The sequence below is a fragment of the Argiope bruennichi genome, chromosome X2, assembly GCF_947563725.1.
Source record: "Argiope bruennichi chromosome X2, qqArgBrue1.1, whole genome shotgun sequence".
Taxonomy (NCBI): Eukaryota; Metazoa; Arthropoda; class Arachnida; order Araneae; family Araneidae; genus Argiope; species Argiope bruennichi.
The window spans coordinates 97,896,905-97,922,605 of NC_079163.1; the positions used below are offsets into that span (position 1 = coordinate 97,896,905).

The window sequence follows — 25,701 nt, forward strand, 5'->3', positions numbered from 1 at the left end:
ATATATTTCAATGACTTCTAATGATATTAATGACATATTTTGAATCAGCTCTATGTTTTGAATCCTCCTTTCAATTTTTTTTTTTATATTATTTTTGTTGCTCTTGTGTGACTGCATAATTTGTAAGATCACTGAAATTGGTCCTTCTTTCTTCAGTTGAAATAAATATCTATAATTGAAATTAACTGCACAATTAGCTCATATATGTTTATAAAATTATTGATTTTAAGAAATTTCAATCAAATTTCAACCATACCTGTTGAAGTAATATAATTTTAATTGCTATCTCGAATATCTTGATATCATAAAATAAACATAAAGAAAACACCTTCCAAACATTCCTTGCATATCTTCTGCGATGCTGTACGTTAAAAATTTCTGTTTCACACACACACACACATACATCCGGGAAGTTCAGTTCAGTTCATCAGCAGAGTACGTACACTAAAAACAAACGCCATTGTTGCTGTGTTATGATCAGTGTTGAGATGTAGTGCGAATTTTTTAACGAAATGGGGGAGGTTGTTAATTTGCGTGTGATAACCGTTTGAATGAGTGAATATGGAGTGGATTTTTTCACAATCGATGATGAATGATCAGAATCTCAGAAGCAATGTATTGCTTTGGTTTTATTGGTATTTAAATCAGATGGAGCCTGCTGTATTCACAGTGTTATCTTGTGTACAAACATAAAATGTTTTGCCGCGACCTTTCTGTTTTTCATCTGCACTTAGAAATGTGAAAAGGGATTCGCTTTTTGGTCTGAATACTATGTGTTAATGTGTAGTTAGAGGACAAATCAACATGTTATTAATTTCAGCTAAAAAGTCATCTTCCAGTATTCAGGCAACTATGCCACTTCATAAACATTCTGTATCTTATTTCCTTATTGCTGTTCATCTAATTCTATGTCCTTGTTACGGTAAGTCTTGATTCTTATTATTGATTTGTTGCTCTTAATAGTGAAAATTAGAGTTTGGCGTAATTTGTATAGTATATATGCATCCTAATGTATGTGGCATTAGTAAATATTGATTTGGTGTATTTCATTTCATTTATTTATAAACTTTGCGTTTAGTAAATAGAATTATTAAATGTTTTGATTGTTGTTTTTTTTTTGTAATCTGGCATTTTCATAAATTGGCTTGATTTAAGTTACAGCCAGTTTGCTTGAAATTTTAATCATATTACCAAGAAACACTTTTTGAATGTTTTCATATTGTTGAGGATTTTTATGAATTTTTTTTATCTGTAATGATTTAAATAATGCCAAATTTTAGTATTTTTACACTTTATATATTCTATTGTTATTGATTTTGAGTTTTTTGTTAATTGAAAATGGTAGAAGGGTTTAAGCTTTATATAATTAGGAGTAACTCAATGATATTAAAACTGTTTTTATTATTAGTAAAGCTATATAACTAGAGCATTATTTTATTATTTTTAACTATTGCAAGAAAGTGTGGTGTTATGATTTCAGAAAGTTTTTGGGTGAATTTGTAATTATTTTATTCATTTTGAACATGACAAATTTTATTGTAATTACCAAGTTTAGATGTCATCAAATAAATAATCGTTTATATAGTTAAACTAAAATATCTTAAAAGAAAAGAAATAATTGGGAAAACTTTTAAAATCTTCGTTGAAAAGCTGCGAGCATTGGATTGTGCTAGAAAAAGATTGGAAATGGCCGAAAAGATGACAAAATTGTAAAAACAGCTTCACTTGCTTATGTGATTAAAAAATAATTCTTTGCCTTGCATTTAATGAGATGTAAATGTTTGAAAAATTCTCCTTCATGTTGTGAATAAATAATCTGTATTGTAAAAAGCGGTATAATTCAAGAGATAAATATCTCTTTGTTATAAAGAGAAATTATTTCACTAATCTATTCATTCATTTATGAATTAATTTCTGTACCATGGGATCTATTACCATTAAAAGCTATTTTTCGAAATGATTCTGAATTCAACTATTTACATTTTATAGAATGGTTGTGCAAGCTGATTGAGTTAGATTTCATGAAGAAGAAAGAATGCAATGGCTAGCTGCTTTAGGTACTAGAATTTTTAAAGGTTTAAAAAAAGTGCCAAATTGTCATATTTTTTAAAGGTTTTTAGTTTCTGTAAGCTGTGAAAATTTTAATCTTGATTGCATGTTGAACCTTAACATGTTTGAGTACTATCAATCGTAAGATATTTATAGATATCATATTAACATGCCTTGTTTGTTCTTGAGACTGATCTATTTCTTTAATTTTTGTATATATCTATAAACTCTAATATTTAGACTTAGTAAGATAACTAGCTATTTCATTGTCCAGGTATGGTTTTGTTTTAGTATTGATTCAACATTTATAAGTTGAGAATTGTGGCAGTGTGACTACTGCACTATTATAAATTGTTGAAAGTACATTGTAAAACTTTCCGTGGAATATTATTTTATGAATGAAGCATATGATTACTTGCATAATGGTTTTTTCTTAGATTTCATTTCATGGCGTATAAACATTTGTTGTTTTGTATTCTTAATGATATACAGATGTTTTTGTGAATTATAATTTTATTTCATTGCTTACATTAGTTTATATTTTAGTGAGATTTTCTTTATTTGAAAAGTTTTTATATTTTATTATAAGGCGATGTTTACTTACAAAAAAATCTTCTAATTGATTGCATTTAGAAATTGATAGTAAATTTACAATATTTATTTGCAAACTCGAATCTTGTATTTTGGTTTCATTTTTCTAATGCAAAAAGTAATCAAAGTAAAATTATCTTGGTTTATCAAATTAATATGTGAAGTTACATCATTTAAGGAGAAGTCGCTTATAATTATGTTCATCAGATTAATCTAAATCCGATGAAGATTAATCTAAATGTTCATCAGATTAATCTATACAACTTGCCATTAAGATTATGAATAAATATAATTTTAGAATAATTTTCCTGCTGAGAGACTATTTTTTCATTTAAATACAGTTGTAAAAAATCTCGTGTAACTCTGAATTTTTTGTCATGAATATTTTCTTTATTGTATACAAAATTTGCAGAGTTGAATAAAAAGTACAGAATATAAAAAGTATATTATCGATTTTCACTGTTGTTGTATTATTTTATATAGCATCTTAGCAAAATTAGTCTCGGTTTGTATGTAACATTTGTATATAATTTGGACTAAATTTTAATTTTTTTGTAGAAGACTGTTTCTGTTAGTCATTTTATGTAAACTGCATTGATAAAGAACTTATAGCATCAAAAAGAATAAAGTTTGAACTTAAGTAGCATATTAAAATATATTTATAAATCCTCCTTGACTAATGATTGAGTTCAGTTGTTACTAACAGATTGCTAGTGAAAGTAGTCATAAGTTGAATTTTTATTTTTTAATGCTATTTTTTTTCAAATGAGTTTTAAAAATTGCATATAAAACATGAAAAAATCCATCTGTATACTTCAGAAGGTTGCATGTTGTGTCTCAATCGTCAATTTTGGGAACATTATTAGCCCAATAATTTACTTTATAGGTTATGTGAGAAAATATTGATAAATGTGAGATTAAATTACATTCAAACATAATATTTATTTCAATATAATATTCACAACTCTACAATCAGTATTCCAAATTAAAATTTCTGAACCAATATGTTTAGCAGTTGAGCTTACAATTAACATGCAGGATATTTTTTTTTTTTAAATAAAATTTAAAAAATCGACTTTCAAAATTTATATTATATGTTATTATAATACACTTTTTACTGTCCTTTAATTAAATTGTGTATTATGGTAAATTTATAAAATTTTTATTTATTCTCTACAATCTTATAATTGAAAGTGAGAAAAAGAACAATACAAGTCTGAAATTCCCAGTTCAAAATAATCAGGTATTAAGTTTGAATAGTTACTATTTTGTAGCCATTTTAGTTCAAAATGTGCTTTTAATTTGTAAAAAGAGGCTGCTCTGCTATTTTTGCATCCAGTGTTTAGATCCATATATTCGAAAATTTGTAAAAAGAGGCTGCTCTGCTATTTTTGCATCCAGTGTTTAGATCCATATATTCGAAAATTTGTAAAAAGAGGCTGCTCTGCTATTTTTGCATCCAGTGTTTAGATCCATATATTCGAAAACTAATTCGTAAGAAGAAGAGGGGGGAAAAAATCAGAATTAGGACTGGTATTATTCTTTTTATCAGTGGACTGATGTAAAGTTGCATCATCCAGTAAATTGTATCTGTAAACTGAACTCATTTTTGTATGCTAAAGAGTAATATTTCTGTTGATAAAATTATATGTAAAATCGAGTTATTTACTCTTTTTATACACAAAAGCACCAAGGAGTTGGTGCTTTTACTTGTGGATATAGCGAATGTCACTACATCTATTTGACGTATATCGCAGTGTTAAGCTGATGACAAATTTTATATAGTGCTGCCTTGTTCATTGTAAAATAAATATGAATGTCAAGTCAAGTAATTAAAGTAAGTTTTAGTGCAACATATACATATCTTTTCTGATAAATTGGCTATCTAATTACTCGGGAAACGTGTTCTATATACGGTAGAACCTCACTTCACAATTACAATTCTTTCCTGAATTTTACTTGTTATGCATAAAACATTACAAAGTGTTCCGAAAAAAATACTGAAGTGAATTTATAATAATGTAATTCATTATTTATAGTGCATGTTTTTTTTTTTTTTTACAAGAAAAATGTCTAAAGAACTTGTTTATGGATATGCTTCAAGATTTGATGAAAAAGAGTTGGCATTATTGTTAAATGAATTTTGGCACTCTTAGTTACTGCCTAATCAGGTGATGCTTCTTAATATGCAATGCAATAATTGCCCATGTTTTCAGCATCTCTGTTATTTCACTGGAAGGTTCTTGCTCTTTATTGTCTATTTGACCAATTCTCCTCTGTAACTTTTTACTGTAGCACAGAATGCAGCTTTATAAGCTCTTTGGTAGTTTTGGCTGAGTTTTCATACCAGCTTTTCAGTGTTATTGCTATCCATTTCTAGCCCCATAATTTTAGTCGGAGACAGAATCTAATTGATTAAGGCTCCACTTGCATTTGCTCTAATCTCTCGGAGTGGTATTCGACAAGTTTAAAGGTGATATTCATATTGTATTTGAATATTTTGAAGGTGATATGCATACCACTCATTCTAAATGTTTGTCATACCTATTCCAGACTAGGTGATTAATATAAATCTATGTAGTCCTATTTTCCAAATTGGAAGTAAGAGAAATAAGGTATCAAGATTTATATCTTTATGAAGAAAGCCCTTTGAGTATATAATATATCTTGCTATTGGACGCTGTATGTAATCTTACTGACAGATTGTTTAAAACCATGATTTAATATTTAACTAATGACTCATTTGCAAAATAAGCCGATATTTTAAAGTAGAAATGCTATGTCCCAACACTATATCTCTTATTGGAAAAGTGTTGGGACAAAGCATTTCTACTTTAAAATACCAGAGTTTTGCCAAATACAGTGCTTGAGTAAGATATATTATTACTTGGTAATGTCAAAAGGCCTGTGTTCGATTGATGAAATATAAATTAGTCCACTTCAATTTCCATAAAAGGTTTTGAAATATGGGAAAATTTATAATTATTATTAAAACTTTTAAGTTGCTGGACTGGTTATCTAAACTAGGTCATTATATTTTCTCTAGAATAAAGAGGTGAGGTGAGGTGGTGGAAAGTTAAAATATCTGTTTTGTTAAATGAAAGGATGTTATCCTGAGAGGAAACATTTAAATGAAATAATTATAGGCCTGGCTATAAAATGAGCTGTCTTATCTTTTTTGAAAAAATATTTTGAAAGTTAAGTTCAAAAAAGAAAAATATTATGTAGCAATTAGTTCTTGTAAAACACTAAATAGTAGCATTCGTGAGTGTAAACATCATCAAAAAAGTTTTCAATTGTATTTATTGAAATAAAATGTTAGATTTAATTTTCACCTTTCATATTTTCTGAAAATTTAATGTAATAGTACCATGTCTATTCATAGAATAATTTTCAAATAGATTTTTTTTTTTTTTAATGTACAAATTTGGACAGGTAGAAATGTGCAAGTATTTTATAAACCTTTTTCAATGACTCTTTGTTTGAAAAATTTAACTTTTCAAAAATAATGCAGATATTGATCTGAAATTTTTTCCAACCATAATTTGTAACTTCAACTGAATTAAAAAAATTTCACTCAGATTGAAAATTAAATATATAATTTACCAGTTAATGTTTTTTTCAAATGAACTTCTTACCTAATTAAGCTGTCTTAACAGGTCATTTAAAGATCTTCTTAATGCCAGTAATTCTGTTAGATTAATAGCCTTTTATTTAGAGGAGAAAAATTGCTGCAACTTTACTCCTTATCTGTTCTGATATCTGGGAACGAATATATTGATCTATTTTGAATGGCCTGTTGAACAACTTAAACTAATATAATTGTTATGCATTTTGCCAAGACAAATACAGTTCAACTAAACTAAAAGAAATACCGATACAAAAGCTAGAAAGTATCTACATGCACATTTATATCTTAAAAACTGAATTAAAAATAGTAATTTTCTGATATTTTTGTTGATATTTATGATGTGTATGTGTTTATTTAAAAATAATTCTGTCTTAGTACATTATATTATTTATCAGTTCTTTCAAAATGTAAATATGTTAAATTCCAGCACAGATGTTGTTTCCTTAATCACTAAAGAATTTTCATTTCATGTTTATTGTCATTAAAATGTTTTTTAAATTGCCATTGTATACTATCATTATAACATTATAAGAAGTTGTATTTATGTAGTTAATGTTTTTAAATAATGATTAGAGTATCCTCTGGACCTAATAGGTGAATAGAGTAATAGCATGACAATGATATTATTTAGTAAGTGGTTGTGCAAGATAAATGGAGGATTAATTTATTATGTATGATATTTATAAGATGCTAGAAAATTGGGGGGGGGGAGCCCTTTTTTTTTCCTTATCAAAAGCAAGGAATACTTGTCTTGGTAACTAATCCCCTTTTATGGGACATTCATGATTCCTTCAAAAATTTTCATTTAGAGGTTTGAGTGAAGATTGATTGTACATTTTTACAGGTGAGAAATATTTCCTTTTAAATTTTATTAATAAAAATAAAAGTTTAGAAAATAAAATATTTCTATTCTATAAGTAATTAAACTGTATCCATTATAGCAAGGGTTCTCAAAGTTATCTTAAGGTGAATTGAGATTCTGTTTTTGTCTTGTTATCACAAGATCTTGAATTCTTATAAATTTCTCCTCTATTTTCAAGAATGTAATGTGGTCTTAAAATTTCATTAAACCTTATGCTTCTTTCCACAAGACAAAAAAATAAAAATAAAAAAAATGTAAACAAGTGATAAAGACCAGTTTTTACCCCACCCGATTAAATTTAGTTCGAAAAAGCATTTATTTTATTATTATTTGAAAAAACAAACATATGTTATATTTAATAATATTTTTCTTTTACAAACAAGAATATTTTTTCTTTTTTTTGTCCCATAACAATTCTTTTGGACTATGTGGTGTCCGTCTGAAAAAAACATCATTGTGTTGTGGATGAATTGGGTTGCTATATATTCAGTTTTTAAAAAATGAGTTTAGTTTAGTAAGTTTAGACAAAAAAGTGTTTATTTATTAAAAAATTTAAGATGAAGTTTCTTTTTATAGAGACTTTATTGATGTCCTTTTAAATATCGCAAACGTTCCCAATATTCTGCTGTATGCTTCCCCATTGTTATTTTTTTTGGGGGGGGGGGGTTAAGAAAACTGTATCTTAGCAGTCTGGACATAGCGTCCAAAGATTTTAAATTGAGAAAAAGACTATAATTTTTTCCACATTTTCTCCAAGAGTGGCGAACTTTGACTACTAGTTAGGAGGGGGGGGAATGAAATATTGTGTTTTCCGGTTTTTCCTAAACTACTCGAAAATAATGTATTTAGTACTAAAAATTGCTAATATAAAAAGCTTGAGAGATAAAGTCTTCATAAAAGGAATACCAACTTTATACATTTTGCTACAGAAGTAATATCTTTTATTAAATTCTGATTAATTTTGCCAATTTTCAAAAAAAAAAAAAAAAAATTGAAATAGGAGTTTCCACAATTTTACATTTTTAGATGAATAATAGAAAATCGTGCTACATTTTGAATATTACATGTGTACATCTATTTCATTGAATGTTCATGAAAAGATTTTGAAATGAAGGAAATGTGAAGTGTTATCACAAAGATATTCTATAATTTTTTTTTTTTTTTGCTTTGTTCTAACACATGTGTTTTCCTACTGGGTTCCCTTTGTCCATAAAAATCCTTTTTATATACTGCTGAATTCAGAGCCTTGAAAAAGTATTTGGTTGTTCATTGGAATTCTTGAAAATATGTAAGATATACATCCATTATTTTTTTAGGCAGAAGGGAAAAACAGTTGCGATTTGATTTTTGCTTTGAGAGTTTCATAAACAGAAAACGGTTTTGATATGTGGTTATGATCAGTCACTAAACTTATTTTCCTGTGTAGTCTGGAGAAAACATAGGGATTAGCAAACAGGATTACCATGTCAACCAACAAGGAATCTTCAACAGACTCGGCAGCTGGAATTAATGATATTATTATACATTCATTGTATCTTAAAAGTTCTTAAATGAAGAATTGAAATGTGTTATTATTCAGATAGCTCTTGTAAAGATATTTTTAATTTATTCTTAGAAATTCTCCTTCTCAGCAAGATAACCAAAATGTTCTGTGAGCTAACAAAATGCTTGATTTCATTAGCTCTTCTTCTTACTGTATAGTTGTTTTATTTAAAAGTCTGACTGGTCTTAATGTGTAAAGCTTAATGTTTGATGAAGTATGCAACAATTTTTTTCAAATAAAGCAAAAGGATTGGTATATTCAGTTTTGTAATGGGAAAAAAGAGAGTTTGTAATGTAATTCGTGGATTTTACCTTTCATGAACAGCTGAGGATATTTTACAAGATTTTCATAATTCTACAGATAAATTAAAAAAAGATTTTATCTGTATCATTTAGCCCTAAGTTGAAATTATTTTGACTTGACATTTCCTATGGTTTTGCATCAAATTTAGTAAATTAGGGTATTGTAGCCTGCATGTTGGCAGAAATAACATCCACATACATTGAAGCTCTTTTCATCTAATATGTATTATTTATTTAAAGATTTGTCAGGGGGAAGGAAAGACTCTAAAATTTTTAAGGAATGAGAAACTTGCAAAATGAGTAACTGAAATTTGGAACGCTTTGGTATTATATGTTGAGAATGTTGAAAGGATGTAGTTTTCTACACCAAAATCTAAATTGTCTAAATTTGTTTCAAAAATCAAATCTATCTATCAATTTGAGGTTTTTCTCATTGGTCAATATTTCCCAACATTTTATTAAAGAGATTGTCCACTTTTAGCTCAGGATATTAAAAAAATCTTAACTGGCTGTTAGAAAACTTTCAGTTTCATGAAAAATGTGTTTAAAGTCCCTACAACTATAAATAGCATTTCTAAGTTTGATATTTCATCTATAAATTACTATTCCAAAATCTACAAAGTTAGCATAGGATTGTTAAAGTCGTACTAATCAGAACAAAAGCAACTCAAAGATTTGAAACATGAATGTCCAGACTATATATATATATATATATATATATATATATATATATATATATATATGGATTTGGAAAGTTTCGGATACATCCCCTTTCAGTCATGTTCTCATCAGGAATATTAATTTTGATCCGAGGAATATAATCAAATAGGCCTATTTCCATTGTAACTAGTTGAATGCTATTCTTGTAAATTTCTGTTCTTGTAAATTGCAAATAATTACAAGAAAAAACCATGATTCTATTTTTAGAGAATTAGTTTTTATCAAAATGCTTAGAAAATTAAAAATCTTATCAGTAATTAAAAGTTTGATGATAATCTTATCCTTACCATAGCTGAAAGAGGATTTTTATAAAATAAAAATATTAATTTGAACCTTAAGGCAGAAAAATATGTTGAAATATGTTTGTTTTTAAAATAATTGAAAAAAATTTGATGTATTAGAGAATTTTCAACTCTTAGAAGAATTTTGGATGTCTTCTCTAAATATGTCGACAACATGAACAAGCAAAGATTTCAATCTCGTGATTAGGAAAATAAGAAGAAAAGGAAGCATATTAAGATAAATTAAATGAATATCAAAAGGAGTGAAAATTGAAAGATGGTTTTTGCTGTGCAGAAGACTATGAAAAAAAATTAACTGAAAAGATTAAAAATGGAGATTTTTGAAGCATAGAAGAATCAAATAGTTTTGAAAATTAAACCTTATTTGTGTTTTTTATTATAGATGTCATTGCAAATGTATAAGCCTTAGAACTTTTCAATAAAATTTATTAACTTTATTTTCATTTATCAGTAAAATTGAGTCATTTTATATTTAGATTTTATAAATATTTTTCAAATAAAACAGTTTGACTAAATTTTTTTGTTAATCATCAATTATTACTTTGTCTGCTTATTTTTACATTGACAATTTTTTTTCATTGAGTGATGGCATTAATGAATAATTTTACACCTGAAAAGAGGTCACGAGTATGAAAAGAATAATATCCTATAATCTATCTGCTCTCTGTTGTCTCTTTGATTCTTTAATATAAAAAAACAGTTTTTTTTTAGAGTTTACTTATATTGTTTACCTCTGTAAGTCTTAAATTTTTTCAAGGCCCAAAAGAGCTTCCAGTAATCTTATAAGGCAAAATAATTGGGTATATATATATATAAGCATAATTTTATGTGAAGCAGGATGCAGTTTGAAGACAGTGAAGATACTCTTTTGATTTCATGACATTGTTTTATTTCATTTTGAAGAAGCGGGCATATGTACAAGCGATGAGCACACAGAAAAGGAACGAGGAAAAAACTCTTGAGCATTTTATCTCTGGTCTTATTTTCCCTATCAAAATCTCAGATTATATATTTCTTTACAGTGCTAATATATTATTAAGATTTCGATAGGGATTTTCGTTACATGCAAAGAAGAGGTAGAGGAAACACAGGGAGGTTTTAAAAAAAGAATTTATCTCATCAGCGGTATTTTGTCTGTTCATGCGGAGTATAGGAAAGTTAGGCTTTTAACCAATTCAGCAATTTTATAAAGCTACTCTTGAATTAATTAAGTAGAGAAAGAATTGGATTACGAAATAAGAGAATATTTTTGGAATGAAGTTACTATGGGCTAAATTAAGATAAAATCTTGGAAATTAATTAAATTGAAATTAAAGTTTAAAATATCATTACATATATATAGAGAGAAAGAGAAAAGCCTGATAAATTATATTTTCTAAAGCTTATGATGTTATATAAACAATATTTTAAGATTTAAATTTAAAATGTGACTTTTTATGCATTTCATAATAAGCTGTTTTATATAAATCACTGGGTTCATGATTTACTATACATAAATATGGAATTCTGAAATATTTATCTATGGGGGGGAAAATAGATTAGGAATACTTGAAAAATATTTTTTATGCTTAGAGCTTATAAATATCTTGTTAAAAAAAATAAAAGAAAAATTGGTGCCATGTGGGTGAATAGCTAAGAACATGATGTCTAGTATTAACAAGATATACTTTTCTATATATTGTTTGCTTTAAATTATATTTCAACTAATTAAGTTAAAATTTTCATTATAATATCTAAATTATGATAACAGCAGCAAAATTAATTACTTATAACATTTCAAAAGGATATAAAAGCTGGACTTCTGTCATTTGCCCCAGAAGCTGATAGTTACCCTGTAATGAAGGAAATCTAGAAATAGTGCTGAGAACAATGATGTGGTTATTTTCTTCAAGCTGAAAGTACTTTGAAATCTTTCTTTTAACATTTAAATACCCACAATTGATAAATTTTTACCAGTTCTTCAAATTGAAATTTGTATAATAAACCATTTAATTAAAATTACTTGAATAATTAACTTATAAATTTTTGATGTTAAAATTTATTATTGTTTGTGTTTTAAGATTTCTAATCTGAAGCTGGAGAGGTAAATAATGAATTGACATTGTCATCATTGACTCTTTTTGCCCTTTTATAACAATGGCTTTTAAATGCTGATGGTATACTATTGTGTCAGTTGTGTTTGACTAACAACCATCAGTATGCCATCATAATGTAAAAGTTGTGTTATGCTCGGTGCAAGAATTTTGTTAAACTACAAAAAGGGGGGGGGGAAGAAAAAGCTTTTTAAGAATGCTACTGAAGAATTTCAGTGCAGATATTTATATTCATATAATAAATAAGGCGCAGTAGATTGTGGACTATCCAACTTAGTTTTAAAAAAAATAATTCATTGAGATAAAATAAAGATTAAATTATATTACCAAGAAAAAATCAACCCTTTTCAAAAATGAAAAACTGTTGGTTTTGATTCGTTGACCTTAGTTGTACCTTTTTAGATAAGTGTAATCATTTTATCACTGAATAAATTTTAATAATTTTTTGTAAGAATTTTATAGTAGTATTTTGTTAAAGTGTATGAATTCATTCTATACAGTATACATGATTTTCTGCTTCTTACAATTATATTCAATTATTCAATGTTCAGTATTACAAAATTTATTTTAACATGTGTACAATATTTTTACTTCTGTGCTCCCTTTGCTAGAATTAGGTCTGTTGCCTGTTTCTTATATTGTTTTTGAATGAGGGATATTTAAAAAAGCTGTAGAAAAATTGTTGGAAATTTGTCTGCAATCAGGTAATTTTTTGAAGATGGCATTTTTTCAAAGAACAACTTTCCTAGTTCTGATGCTAGTGGATATGGATAAAATTCGTAATACTTTCATCAATTGAATTAAAATTATTCTCATTGAATATTAAAATTTAGTTCTTAGTAAAATTTGAAAATTTCTCTTCAAAGCTTGTGTTATTTTCTTAAAATATTAAGCTACAAAATTGTATTGTAAATAGAGAAAAATACTCAAAAAAAAAAAAAAAAAAAACTATCTGGTGTATTTGAAATATGTGGTCACTTAAATATTAATATTAAACATGGTAAAATGTACATTATGAAATTTAATATTAAAAGGGATTATAATTCTAAATTGCAGTTATTCAACTACAACAAAAGTTTTCTTATTTTCTGCAGTTTAAATGAGGATTGTAGACTTATAATGCTTGATTTGCCTTCTAACACTTAGCTGGAAAATTTAATTCTTCAACTTTTATCCCTTTAGTAATCTTGTTTTGTGTTATTTGAGTAATAACACATAACAACTTTCTAATAATTTTAGTATTTAGTTTGCTTTTATTTCAACAGTTCAAAATACTATTGTTTCTAGTTATTATTTATGTGAAATTAATATTTGTATATAAAACATTTGAATTCTTATGAAATGATAAGGTTTGCTATCTTGCATAAAATATTATAGAACTAATAGCTTTGTTATTGTTGATTTTATATGTTGATAAAATTTATATGTTGAGCTTAATATCCATTTATGGAAAGTACTCTTTCATTAAATTTTTTTTTATGGATGTTCGATAGAATCTCTTATTGTATGGCAGTGGGACTTTATGAATGCCAGAAAATAAAATTCTCTTGATAATACATATTTCTAGAACTCGCCTGTTTGTTTTTTGATGTGATCTTTTGAAATTGCAGCATGTGGAGTTTCATAGTTATCTTTTTCAATCTTTCAGCCATAATTAAATAATATTTTAAATTGTGCATATATGAAATTAAAATACATTTAGTTTTTTGTTTGGAAAAAACAAACAAACAAAAATTTAAAATTATCATAAAATAATGAATTTCTTTGTATGATGAAATATAACTTTGAATTTCTTTTTATAAGATTTTCACTATAGTTTAAAAAAATTCACTATGAATATGTTACTGAGTATGAAATGAAAGTATGAAATCCGTTATTCTATAGAATGTCAAAAACTGACTAACAGTGAAATGATTAATATTTCACACATATCTTAGATATTCTATAAAATCCCAAATGACAAATTCAGAAAGTGTGAAATACATTTCTGGTTGATTTTAAATGTCACATGGCAAGATGCTTGACTTTTAATCTACTGGCTACTTTTTTTGACTACTCTGGCTCAGAATTTATCATTTGCACTTCACTCGTGTCAAATGTGCAACTTTACTTAAATTTGTTCAATGCAAAATTAGTTCTATTTTGTGCTGCATGTAAATAGAAGAGCAAGATATGGTGTTGGAGAAGAAATTGCTGTCGGTATGCATGCAACAGCAATTGACTGTTTGAGCTTTGAGTAAATGCAACAAAAAACAGTTAATTCTGAACCAAAACTTCATTATAAAGCTTAATAAATCATGTGAAGGAAGCCAAAATGGCTTCTATGAAGAAACTAGGGGACCATATTGGCTGCTGAATGTTTGAAGGGATGTTCATGGAAATTTATCCTTATAAAGAAGGCAACAGTATTATGCAGTATTGTATCATGGATACCGAATTATTTTGCATATTTCGTGAAACTCATTTAGCTATTGGACATGAAGGACATGATAAAATCTTGAAAGAGCTTTCAACCAATTACAAGAAATTTTTTATATCATGATATTGAACTGTACACCACCTTTGTGAGCCTTGCCAGAATAAACAGAAAGATATTAAGCGGGACATTGTTACGAGACCTATGATTTTATTTCTGAATTTAATTGCCATTGTTAGGACATCTTATTGATTTTCAGTCTGAGCAAGATATCGAATACAAATTTATTGCACCAAGATCATTTCGCAAAATTTCATTTTAAAGGCTCTGATATTAAAAAAAAAGAGTTGAAAAATAGCCTGTATCCTAATGGACATTTTCTCGTTGTTTGGGGTGTTATTTATATAAGTATGGCAATGTTAGGGAATGTGGCAGTGCGGTGGGCATCTAGAATATTTAGTCAACACTGAAGATTGTCCATGGGAACACTGCTAAGATAATATTGAAAGAGCTAATCAAAGCATTGAAAATATGTTTGGTACTTGGGTGTAGAAAAACAAATTTGATCAGTGATGTGAAGAGTTGCAGTTCTTTCAATTTATGAATAATAGAGCTTATCATTCTTGTATCAAAAGAACACTATATGAAGCTTATTTTGGCTGCAAATAATATCTATGGCCAAGCTAGTGAAGATGATAATTATTTATTTTAGAATCGGAAATGCTATCAAGAGTAAAATTATTTTCAAATTCAATCTGGAAATTCTAGCCGGGGGGGGGGGAGGAGAAGGAATTTGGAAAAAAAAATTCCTTCTGCTCCTTTGGGAACTACTATGCATTTGATGTCAAGATGATTCACGCAATATTTTTGCAGCTGTGATGAATATGGCAGAGGACAGTTTCTTTTGATTTGGAACTTCTGAGAGAATTTTAAAATAACTATCCGCAAGATCATATTTCACTTTATGTCCTAAGAACTTGCTTAGAATTGAAGATTCACCTGACTTCAAAATTCCTTTCTAGTCAGATGGTTGATTGCAAATGCTTATTTGCAATCAACCATCAAAGATTTGTTAAGTATATGTGTTAAATTAAATATCAAAATATGAAATGCTTTAGAATGAAAAAAGTGATGAAATGCAGTTCAAAATGTCATTCAAGCCTATTATGATGTAACAAGTAGGTTAATTTTCAAAAATTTACTTATTAATTATAATATTTCTTTTTTATGAAAAATTGCATTAAAAAATATTTCCATTATTAATGTGTGTATTTTTAGTAAATTCATTTAATCACATAGTACTTTTTGTAAGAAATAAAATTAAGTGCAATTTAAAATAAAATTGTCCTTTTCTTGATGCAACAAGTAGGCTCGTATTTTTTTTTTCAATAAGAATGGTATAAATTTTGCTTTGTGCAACTTTAATTTTTTTAAGAAGCATATTTTGAATTAAAAAAAATTTTTAATGCCAATCTTTAATTATTTTTTCAAAATAATGTTTGTATTTTCGAGTAATGTATGCCTTTTAAATAATACTTATCATGGCCCAGGGGTGTTTGTGCTCCGGGGAAACCCTGGAATTCCGGGGATTTTGAACTTCGATACCCAGAAATTCCGGGGATCGTCGTTCAAAAGGAAGTAGGAATAATAATGAATTATTTATTTTGATCTGGGTAATTTTGTTTGCTTTGAAAGCAGAAAACGCAAGGTCAGTGTGTGTGGTGAAAACTTTTCCTTTCTTTCTCCAAAGGCAGTGATAATGCGTGAAAAGGGGGAAAAAACTTCTTTTTTGTTCTTTCCTTATTGCGAGTTATGACTCATTCCCCCGGTTCTCGGACATTCTCTTCTGGATTCTTTTCGGCACGTAGGCGCGGCAGAAAAAAAGGGAGAGACTTCGTTCGACCAGATGTGCGATCACGTGACCTGGGTTCAAAGGTCTTAATTTTGCAAAAAAAGTAATTCATTGAACTTTTATAATTAGGTCATTCAATACTTCATAATCGTAATTTTTCATTTCTCCCCCCCCCCTTCTCGAAACTCCAAAATGTCGGTAGTAAGTCCGTAAAAGTTTCAGGGGATTTTTTGGGGTCCCACAAACACCCCTGATGGCCTGTAATTGCACTAGTCATTCTATAGAAAGTTTCAGAATTATTTGCAATGTCTGGGGGGGGGGGAGGAAGTATATAATAATTCTGATATTTTATACTTTGCCTAAAAACTCTAGGCATTCTATAGAATGTCGACATTGTGTATATTGCGGGTAACATATACAATGAAGTTTCAGAATATCATGTACTAAAATAAATGAATATGGCTGAACAAATATTATGACTGTAATTCTTTGTCTCTTTCCTGCTATATAACTTTCTTGGTGTGCTTATTGTCATCTTCCTTTCCTTACTTATTGAATTATTTTGCCGTGATAAAGAGAGAATGTATGAAGGAAACTGAACTACCCAAGTTATTGAAATCTGTGCAACCTCTACATTATAAGTAATATTTATTTCATATGCTTAGATGCATGAATTCAAAAATTAATTTGAAATTGCCATTTAAGTAGATGCCAGTTATGAGAAATTCTGATTTATTTAAAGTAAACTATAAATATATATATCTGAAATCTTGTGGATTAACAATAACTAGACATCTTTTGTTCAAATTAATTGTGATAATTTGTTTGCCTAAAATTTTGACTTTCTTTGTTGTAAACTGTTAATATGGAATTAATATAATTATTTAAAATTTCAATTTCACCTTTTTTTAAAATTCCTTCTTTTTTTTTGCATAATAAGATTGTAAATTTTATTAAAATTTCATTTTTCAATCTGTTTAAAGATTTACATATTTTGAAGCATGTTTTCAAAATATTCTTATTGTGTTGTGCTTGCATATATGGATTGATAAATTTAATAATAATAAAAATTAACTAGTAAGGAAACTTTCAAAATATGCATATCATCATATATGTTGGGTGAAAGAATAATGGATGCTTTGAACAATAAAATGAAAGAACCAGAAAATGGAATTTAATTTCTAAAAACAACATGAACGTATTAGAGATATCCTTGAAAAAGAGCTAAATGTCAAAATTGTCCATATGTTAAAATTTCTGAAGTGGAAGAATTTTTTAAAAAAAATTCTTAATTATAATATCTTAAATGATCTAATATAAAACAACGAAAGTGCTCAAGTTTATTCCAAGGCAAAAATTATCGAAATAAAGTGTTTTTAAAGTATGTATGTATGCAATTTTTGCTTTTAAAATGTGTGCTTGATTAGTTGCATAAATAATTTTGTACCCAAAGCATGATAGAATCATCTGTAGCTTTGGGTTTGCAAATCAGCCCTGTCTAGATACAGTAAATATATTGTGTGCTTCCTACAAGTGTGAATTTCATTATGGTCATGACACAGCATTGCTCCATTTTTTTTGTACACGTGGTGATACATACTTTGCATAAGATTACATGACAATATTGACATATTTAATAACAGAAAATTGATTTTATAATCATTGTAGTTTATCCCCATTCTAAAAAAATAATTGTATGTATAACCATTGTTTAGTTGTGATTGTATTAATCTGGATTGTAAAGGAAAAAAAAAAAAAGAATATGATATATATATATGTATATATATGCTTTTACCAAATACTATCCTTTGTAATTTGTTACTAATTATAAATATGCCCATTATGTTGTAATAATATAAAATGACCATAATCTAGATTTTCCTGGTCTTTGAGTGGAGACAAGGATGTTACTGTAACCAAAAGGTGTCGCTGATGAATGAGTTACTTAAGATTCTGTAGAAAATTAAGGAGTTATAAAAACTTAATAACTAGTTATTTTTAATCTGTTATTATTTGATCTTTTATCTTTCAGAATTAAATAAAAAAAAAGTACTTATTGTGGTAAACAGATATGTTTCAGCATATTTTGCATTAAACATTGATACATGAAAAAAATTAGTTTTATTTTTATAGAGTATATAAATGAAGTTAAAATAATCAAATGTAATTTGTAATTTAGATAAAATATTTTACTATGCACAATCAAAATTTAAAGAATTTACATGCTGTATGCAACTTCCAATTTCTTGGCCCATTGTTACTTTTTGCTTTAATATTAATTAGAGATTTAATTATTATATTCTCTGTGCCATCTCCTTTTTATAAAATGTTATGTAATTATTGAATAATTGATTTTCTCTTTATACAGTTTCTAAAATTATCACTATTCAAACTTTTTTTTACCTCTTAGTTAGACTGTCAAATTCTTAATGTTTAAGGAACTTGCTTTTTATTCATTCTAAATGAAAAATTCATTGTCACTTATATTTTCACATTGGCAAATTAAACATATTCTAATTAAAATTTTTGAGAGAAATAAATTATAGTTTTAAAAGTATTGCAAGTTAAATTTCATTTTAGGGCATAGTTATATTTATATATTTAAAAGTTTCGTTGTTGGAAATTTAGTGGCATCTTAAAAGTTGCAGTTGTGATTAATATCCACAAATCAGTTTTCTGCCTGGATACACTATCAGTTTTAATATATCCATGTAGTATATATTAAAATTGATAGTTAGGTGGTAATTGAGGTATCCAGTCTGATAATTTTAATGAGATGATTACATGACTTTTCAGCAGAAAAGGTAAATTTATAAATAGGAAGTTGACATTGTGATAACATTTTAACAATTTAAAGGAGGGGGGGGGGGTCCTGGTTTCAAAAGTGGAAGTAAAAATTTGCAAAGCCATCAGTTTAGCTTATTGAATGCCATGTCACCCATATTTAAGTGACAGCAAAAGTTCTCATTCAGTGTAGAATTTGATGCGACTGGAACATGTCTATGTTTAGTTTGTACCTCCTTGCTTTATCCCATTGTTCAATGTGTGAAACACCTGCGATTCATGCCTGTCTTAATTATATATTCTCTACTACATTTAAGAGATGGTATAGAGGTAAGCATCTTATTAGATAGTGGTCTGAATTGCAGGCATGATTCATGGAAGCAAATTTATTAAATGTGGCTTAATATCGGTTGGCAAGGAAAATCAATCCGAGACAAATAAAAACTTTATCTGCATCTCTCGAAATCCTAAAAAACAGAATTTATTTTAAAGTTGTTGGATAAGTTGTACTTATTGTGTTTTTATATATATGCATATTTTAGCCAATATATATAACTTGCGAGGCAAAACTCATATTTCTCTTTAATAATGCTTTGGTGGATACATTTTTGTAATTATGAAGATTTATATAAGGTTTGCAATATTATATAGACATTTATTTTGTATATTACATCACTTCAGTTCAATCAGTTATCAGCAAAGAAGAAAATATACAAAATTAAAATTAGTCAATCACTTCTGGTATGAAAGAAATGCTACATTTGTATTGTATTTGACAAAAGTATTTTTAAAAATCGGCGAACAATTTTTAACCACTTAGCTTTTTCCCTCCTCTTATCTAATTTAGATGACATCTTTCATTTTGGCAATATGTATGAAATATATATATATATAATAATTTTTGTATTGTTAATTTATTTCTAATTGTAATTATTAATTTAATTGTAATTGTAATTATTAATTTAATTTTGTATTATTAATTTTTATTAATTCTTTAATTTTTATTTATAAGTTAAAAGTTATGATGAAGTATTGTAATTAGTTAAATTGATAAAATTTTCCCTTATATGCTGAAGGAAATTGCTGTATTAAAAATTAGAATTATTTTATCGCATATTTAATATTTATGAATCTGAGAATCGTAACAGTACATATTCTTTTTAAACATCTTTAATTAATTTAACTAAATTTAAATAAGACTGTAAACAAGACAATCATGTTTGTCTCTGCCAGACTTTAAAATTTTATTTGTATTGTTGTTACAAAATGATAAATTGTGATTATTCATATCATTAGACAGGTTTATTCGTCAAAGGATTTGTTAAGTTAATAATTATGTTGGGATCTATTGAGAAAAACATTAAAGTCCTTTAAAAATATTTTTACATAAAATTTATTCAAATTTAGTAATAATTTTTAATATTTAGTATTGTATTTATTGTTTGCTCTGATTAATTAAAATTATTCATTGATGTTTTTAGGTTTGACTTCTATAAATGCTACTAATGACATGCTTTGTGAAAAGTATAATGAGACAATGTGTGCTAGTAATAGTAATGGTGAAGGATGCAATGGAACAGAGGAATGTAAACCTGGAGAGAATGAAAAAGGAAATTTATGTTATGTCTTATGGCAAAATAACAGTAGATCGTTTACCATTAAACTGAAAGGTAAAGTTTTTGTATAATCTTGAACAAATTCTCTTGTAATTTTATTAAAGATGCCTTTTATAATAATTTATAATAATTATGTAAAGGTTCAATGAAATAATAGGGATTATGAGTTTCGGTTGATTATTTCAGATATAGGAAAAGAAGGCTTAATGCTTTCACTAATGACATGACTCAGCTGGCTGTGCAAATTCTATACTAGTGAGCCAGTTTCTGTTTCAAATGATAAGGACAAGATGTAAAATGAGTTAACAGCTAGGATGTCTGTCATCATTTTGCATACTGCACTCCTCATTTGAAGCAGAAACTGACAAGCCATTATAGAATTTACACGGCCAGTTGGGTAAGGTTAGTAATGAAAGGGTTAAGAAAGAGGTGATTTTCTCTGGTGTATTATATTTCTATAATATAGTGTAGTGTATGATGGAGATGGTTGAATATGTATTGTTAACTGCTTTTCTTTGACTTAATTGGGTCAAAATTTATATAAATTGTTATAGATTTATAACTTTGGCTTCAATATTGCATCAGATTTTATTTATCTTGCTTGCTCTGTTTTTGTGTTATTACTTTCTTATACACAGCACTAGACAAACTTAAGACAATCAATCTTTACATATATTTTGTCCAAAATTCGATATGAATTTGTAATTTTGGTGATGAGGCCATATGCAAAATTATGGATATTTAAGTGTTGTGTATATATTATTGATCACGTTCACATGTACATGGAGATGCATGAATTTTTCATTTATGGATTTGACCTGAAATTTAATACTAACAAGCTATTTAGTATAAAGATTATATACTTAATTACATTTGTCCAGCTCTAGTGTCATATTTTTGAATTATTATCCACAAATAAGTGTGGATGTCTTAGTCCCTATGTCTAATGTATATATTTAAAGGTGGGCTTTTAAATATATACATTAGACATAGGGATGTTTGAAATATGGAGATTCATCAAAATCTCAAGGTTGAATATTTTGATAATTGCAGTATACAATATGAAAAAATAAAAGGGAACAATTTAAAAAAAGCATTTGAAATCGAAAGAGCACATCTCAAGTCTAAATACAGAAAATGAACAAAATTTAGCTATGTATTTAAAGATGCTGACACCCATCATACAGAAATGGTATTAAAGATAAATGAAAATGTATTTGTTGCCATGTCCATTATTTTCTGTTATTAATATGCAGCCAGCTATCCTTCTCTTTAGCTGAATATTTTTTTAAACAGTTGTAAATTAGATCAGGTTGTGTTCTGTTGGATTTTGGGGATGTTATAAAATATGAGGTAACTCTTTTTGTATTATGGGACTAAAATGCTTGTTTATTTACCTTTTTGTCATCCTCCCTAAAATAAATTTAAAAAAAAAAGCTACAGACACTGCTATCCAGGCAGTTAATATTTTTTGATAGACAGTTAAATTTTATTTTACATTTTTTTTTCCCTCTTTCAATAATTTTTTAGTTCATTTTGCCTTTTATGATAAATATTCCTTAAATGCTGATGTTTCAACATAGTTCTTTAATAAAAATTTTAGAATTACATTACATTATTAAAATTTAAGCCTACAAACATCTAATAAAGGAGGTTAAAACTTTTTGATCTGTAATATTTTTATTTATTGCATTTCTTTCTGGATTAGAACTAGAGACTTGAGAGACCCAGGGGCATTAGATAGTAATGGTCTTCTCTAATTATTGTTCCTTCCAACACTTGAGCCATTTTTTTTTCTTTCTTTTCCTTTCTATTTATGGTTGATCAATTTCTTAATGATAAAGTAACTTTGTATCTTTTAATTGAGTGAAATTTATTTCAATAAATTTCTGATTAATTTGTGCTGCTACATTCCTGTTTAATCTTGTTAAGTGTGAAAGAATGTGCTTTGTGAAGCTTGTTTAATCTGATTAATTAGAAGTTTCTAATTAGATTAATAATTTTTTTGACTTAAAAATATAAATATCATCAGAGAAGTTTAGTTCTTTAACTTTGTGAAATAAAATCTCCAAAATTAAAAAAAAAAAGTTGTATAGTCTTTTACCTTAAGTTCAGGATGCTGTCCTAGTGGTAGTTAGAGCCATAACTTCAATTGTTAAAATCATTATGCACCTCATGCCTTATATTTGTTATAGTGTATGTTGTTTTAAAGGTTTATGTGGATTATTGTATTTAAGTTTGACTTAATTTTTGCATGATCTTTTGATAATTTTTAAAAATTTATTTTGTATCAAATTTTTATTTTTATTTCAGGATGTTGGGTAGGCAGTCATGATGCATGCAGTAATAAGAACAGGTGCATGGAAACTAGACGTGAACCTAATGTACAATTATTGTTCTGCTGTTGTGAAGGTTCTATGTGTAATCGAAAGATGACAATTCCTTCTAATGGGTTTGCCCCGACACCTGCAGGTTTGAATGACTTATTTTGATAATAATAGTAATATAAAATGCTGGGTTTTTGTACATTCTACTATTATCTTTTCATAAATTATAGGAGTTGTGGTAGTTTAATACTAAGGTCTCAGATTTGTTATCATAGTACTCCAAATTTGAAACCCATTTCCTTTGAAGATTTATCATTTATTTGAGCCTGGTGCACATGAAATCTGATATTATGGGTCAGATACTCTCCCTTTGGTGTGGTGTAGAAGTTTTGATGGGACGTTGCCAGCTTGGGTGTCATTCTTGTCCTCTCATCGAAATTTAAAAATTGTGATGGCTTTCCAAAATAATTTGTATTGCTTTCAAACTGGACGTTAATATAACTGAAACCAAATTAATTTCACAAAATATAGTTATAATTCTTAACTTTAATTTCTTGTATAATTGAATGCACATGGTTTAAAATCTATTTGTGGTGATTATTTTTACTTATAAAGGTTTTTGTTTATAAGCTTAATGACATAAGGAAACCTAAACAAAACTAAAATAGTAAATCTACAATGAAGTACTGAGGAATTCTGCAAAGAAGGGATCAAATAAACTTTAAATAGTTGAGTTTTAAATCAGAAATGTGAATAAAATCTTAATATTGAATAATTACTAGATAATCACTGAGTTGAAATTCTCTATTTTAGAACACACTGATTTTTTTGATTGATTTTATTTTTGATATGTTCTCCTTTTATTATGCAACATACATTTGTTCTGTAGTCTAGTTCTGCAATTCTTTTAGCCTATCTTTTTAAACATTAATAGCAAGACTATTTCATTCACATTATCTGAATCTTCAGATCACAGAATCTGAATTTCTATTATTTCTTCCTTTGTTCTTATCTTTTGGGACATCCTGTATGTAGGGATGGTGGTGGATAAAAAACATCAGATTTAAACCCACTATACTATTTTGAATATTATTACAAATGTGAAAACAAGCCATTCATTAAATACATATTCATCTTTTGTTTCATGACACATATCTCTTTGGAAGTATAATTCTTCCTGGAGATATTGGAACTTTATTTGTTTTAGCAAGTGTGTGTTGGGGAATTTCAGCAATATTCGTTGGTGCAAAATTTTTCAAACATCTGGATCATTCTACCAGATTTCCGGATCATGATAGCAAATAACATTTCCTAGTGGAAATGTTATTTGCTATCAGTTACACAAGAAACTAACAAACAATGTGTAATGCAGAATGTTCTAATGACTTGTCCATATGTGTTCTATATTATTTTCAGAATCTTTACGGTATAGAACTGAAACAAGTGATGAAGATTTCATACATTCTAATACACAAAACTCTTCTTCTTTTGATTGCCTATTTGGGGCATTAAATGCAAAAAATCATAATCTTTTACTATTTTATACTTCATCTGGTGGCTCATTTGGGAATAGAAACGTGGTGGAGGGAAAATTAAAATTATATTTTAATTTTCCTTTTCTAAAGTGCAGAAGGGTGTTAATATTTTTTAACTTATATAACCTGAAATTCAATAATTACTGCAGAATTACTCTGCTTTTAAAAAGAATAATAAAAGTACATACTACCCCAAAAATCCTAGAATGTGCAATACTTTAACAAATGAATTGATTGTACACATGATATATTGAATGAAAAGAGGAAATGGACTTTATATTAATTCAGTTAATTTTATTAATTAATTTTTTCCTTTTTTCTTATCAGTTAAATCATTACTTGAGATTCTATTATAAGTAATGGATTATTTTAAATTCTACAATTTTGGAATATTGTAATTCTTGTTTTTATTAGTCAGGTTAACCATCAGATTTTAATAACTTTTTATTTCATGCCAGTGGAGTTTTCTTTAGTTATTGGAATATATAAGTTATTGGAATAATAAAGATTCCTGTTAGTGGTAGCATATTCAACTGTCATGTTTTATCAAGAAAATAAGAAAATTAATTTACATGCAGAATTAAGCAAATCATTGTAAATTATGTAATGAAAAAGGAGATGGTGTATCGAAACAGTTTTTTAAAAAATTCTTTTAGTTAATTATGTTACTTAATTTGTCGAGTGCATTTCTGATAAATATTTTTTCCCTCTAGCTGCTAAGACCAGTACTGCTGCACCTATTCGGATGGCTTCAAGCAGTAGACAGATTCGTAATATCCTGCTATTTACAATGCTGCCATTCATTACCATTACTGTTGTTGTTGCTATTGGTTATTGGGTATATCGTCGACATAAAATGGCCCTCTTCAATGAGTTGCCAACTACCGATCCTTCACCTCTTCCACCTCCATCGCCATTACTTGGGCTTCGTCCAATTCAACTTCTTGAAGTCAAAGCTCAGGGTAGATTTGGTGCTGTGTGGAAAGCATTAATAAACAATGAGCCTGTTGCAGTGAAAATATTTCCTCATCAGGTAACTTTTTATACGAAAAGTTTTAGTTGCTGTGTGTTATTTTAA

General features: G+C 27.6%; 1 protein-coding gene across 1 annotated transcript in view; it reads left to right on the forward strand.

The window, feature by feature from the left end:
• The first annotated feature begins 416 nt into the window (after positions 1 to 416).
• The window catches only part of LOC129959987 (activin receptor type-2A-like), a 52,989-nt gene continuing 27,704 nt past the window's right edge, over positions 417 to 25,701 (forward strand). Inside the window, exons 1-4 of the mRNA XM_056072951.1 lie at positions 417 to 922; positions 20,627 to 20,815; positions 23,075 to 23,233; positions 25,337 to 25,656. Of these exons, the coding sequence (XP_055928926.1) occupies positions 805 to 922; positions 20,627 to 20,815; positions 23,075 to 23,233; positions 25,337 to 25,656 (786 nt within the window). The 5' untranslated portion in view covers positions 417 to 804. The remainder of the gene's footprint in view (positions 923 to 20,626; positions 20,816 to 23,074; positions 23,234 to 25,336; positions 25,657 to 25,701) is intronic.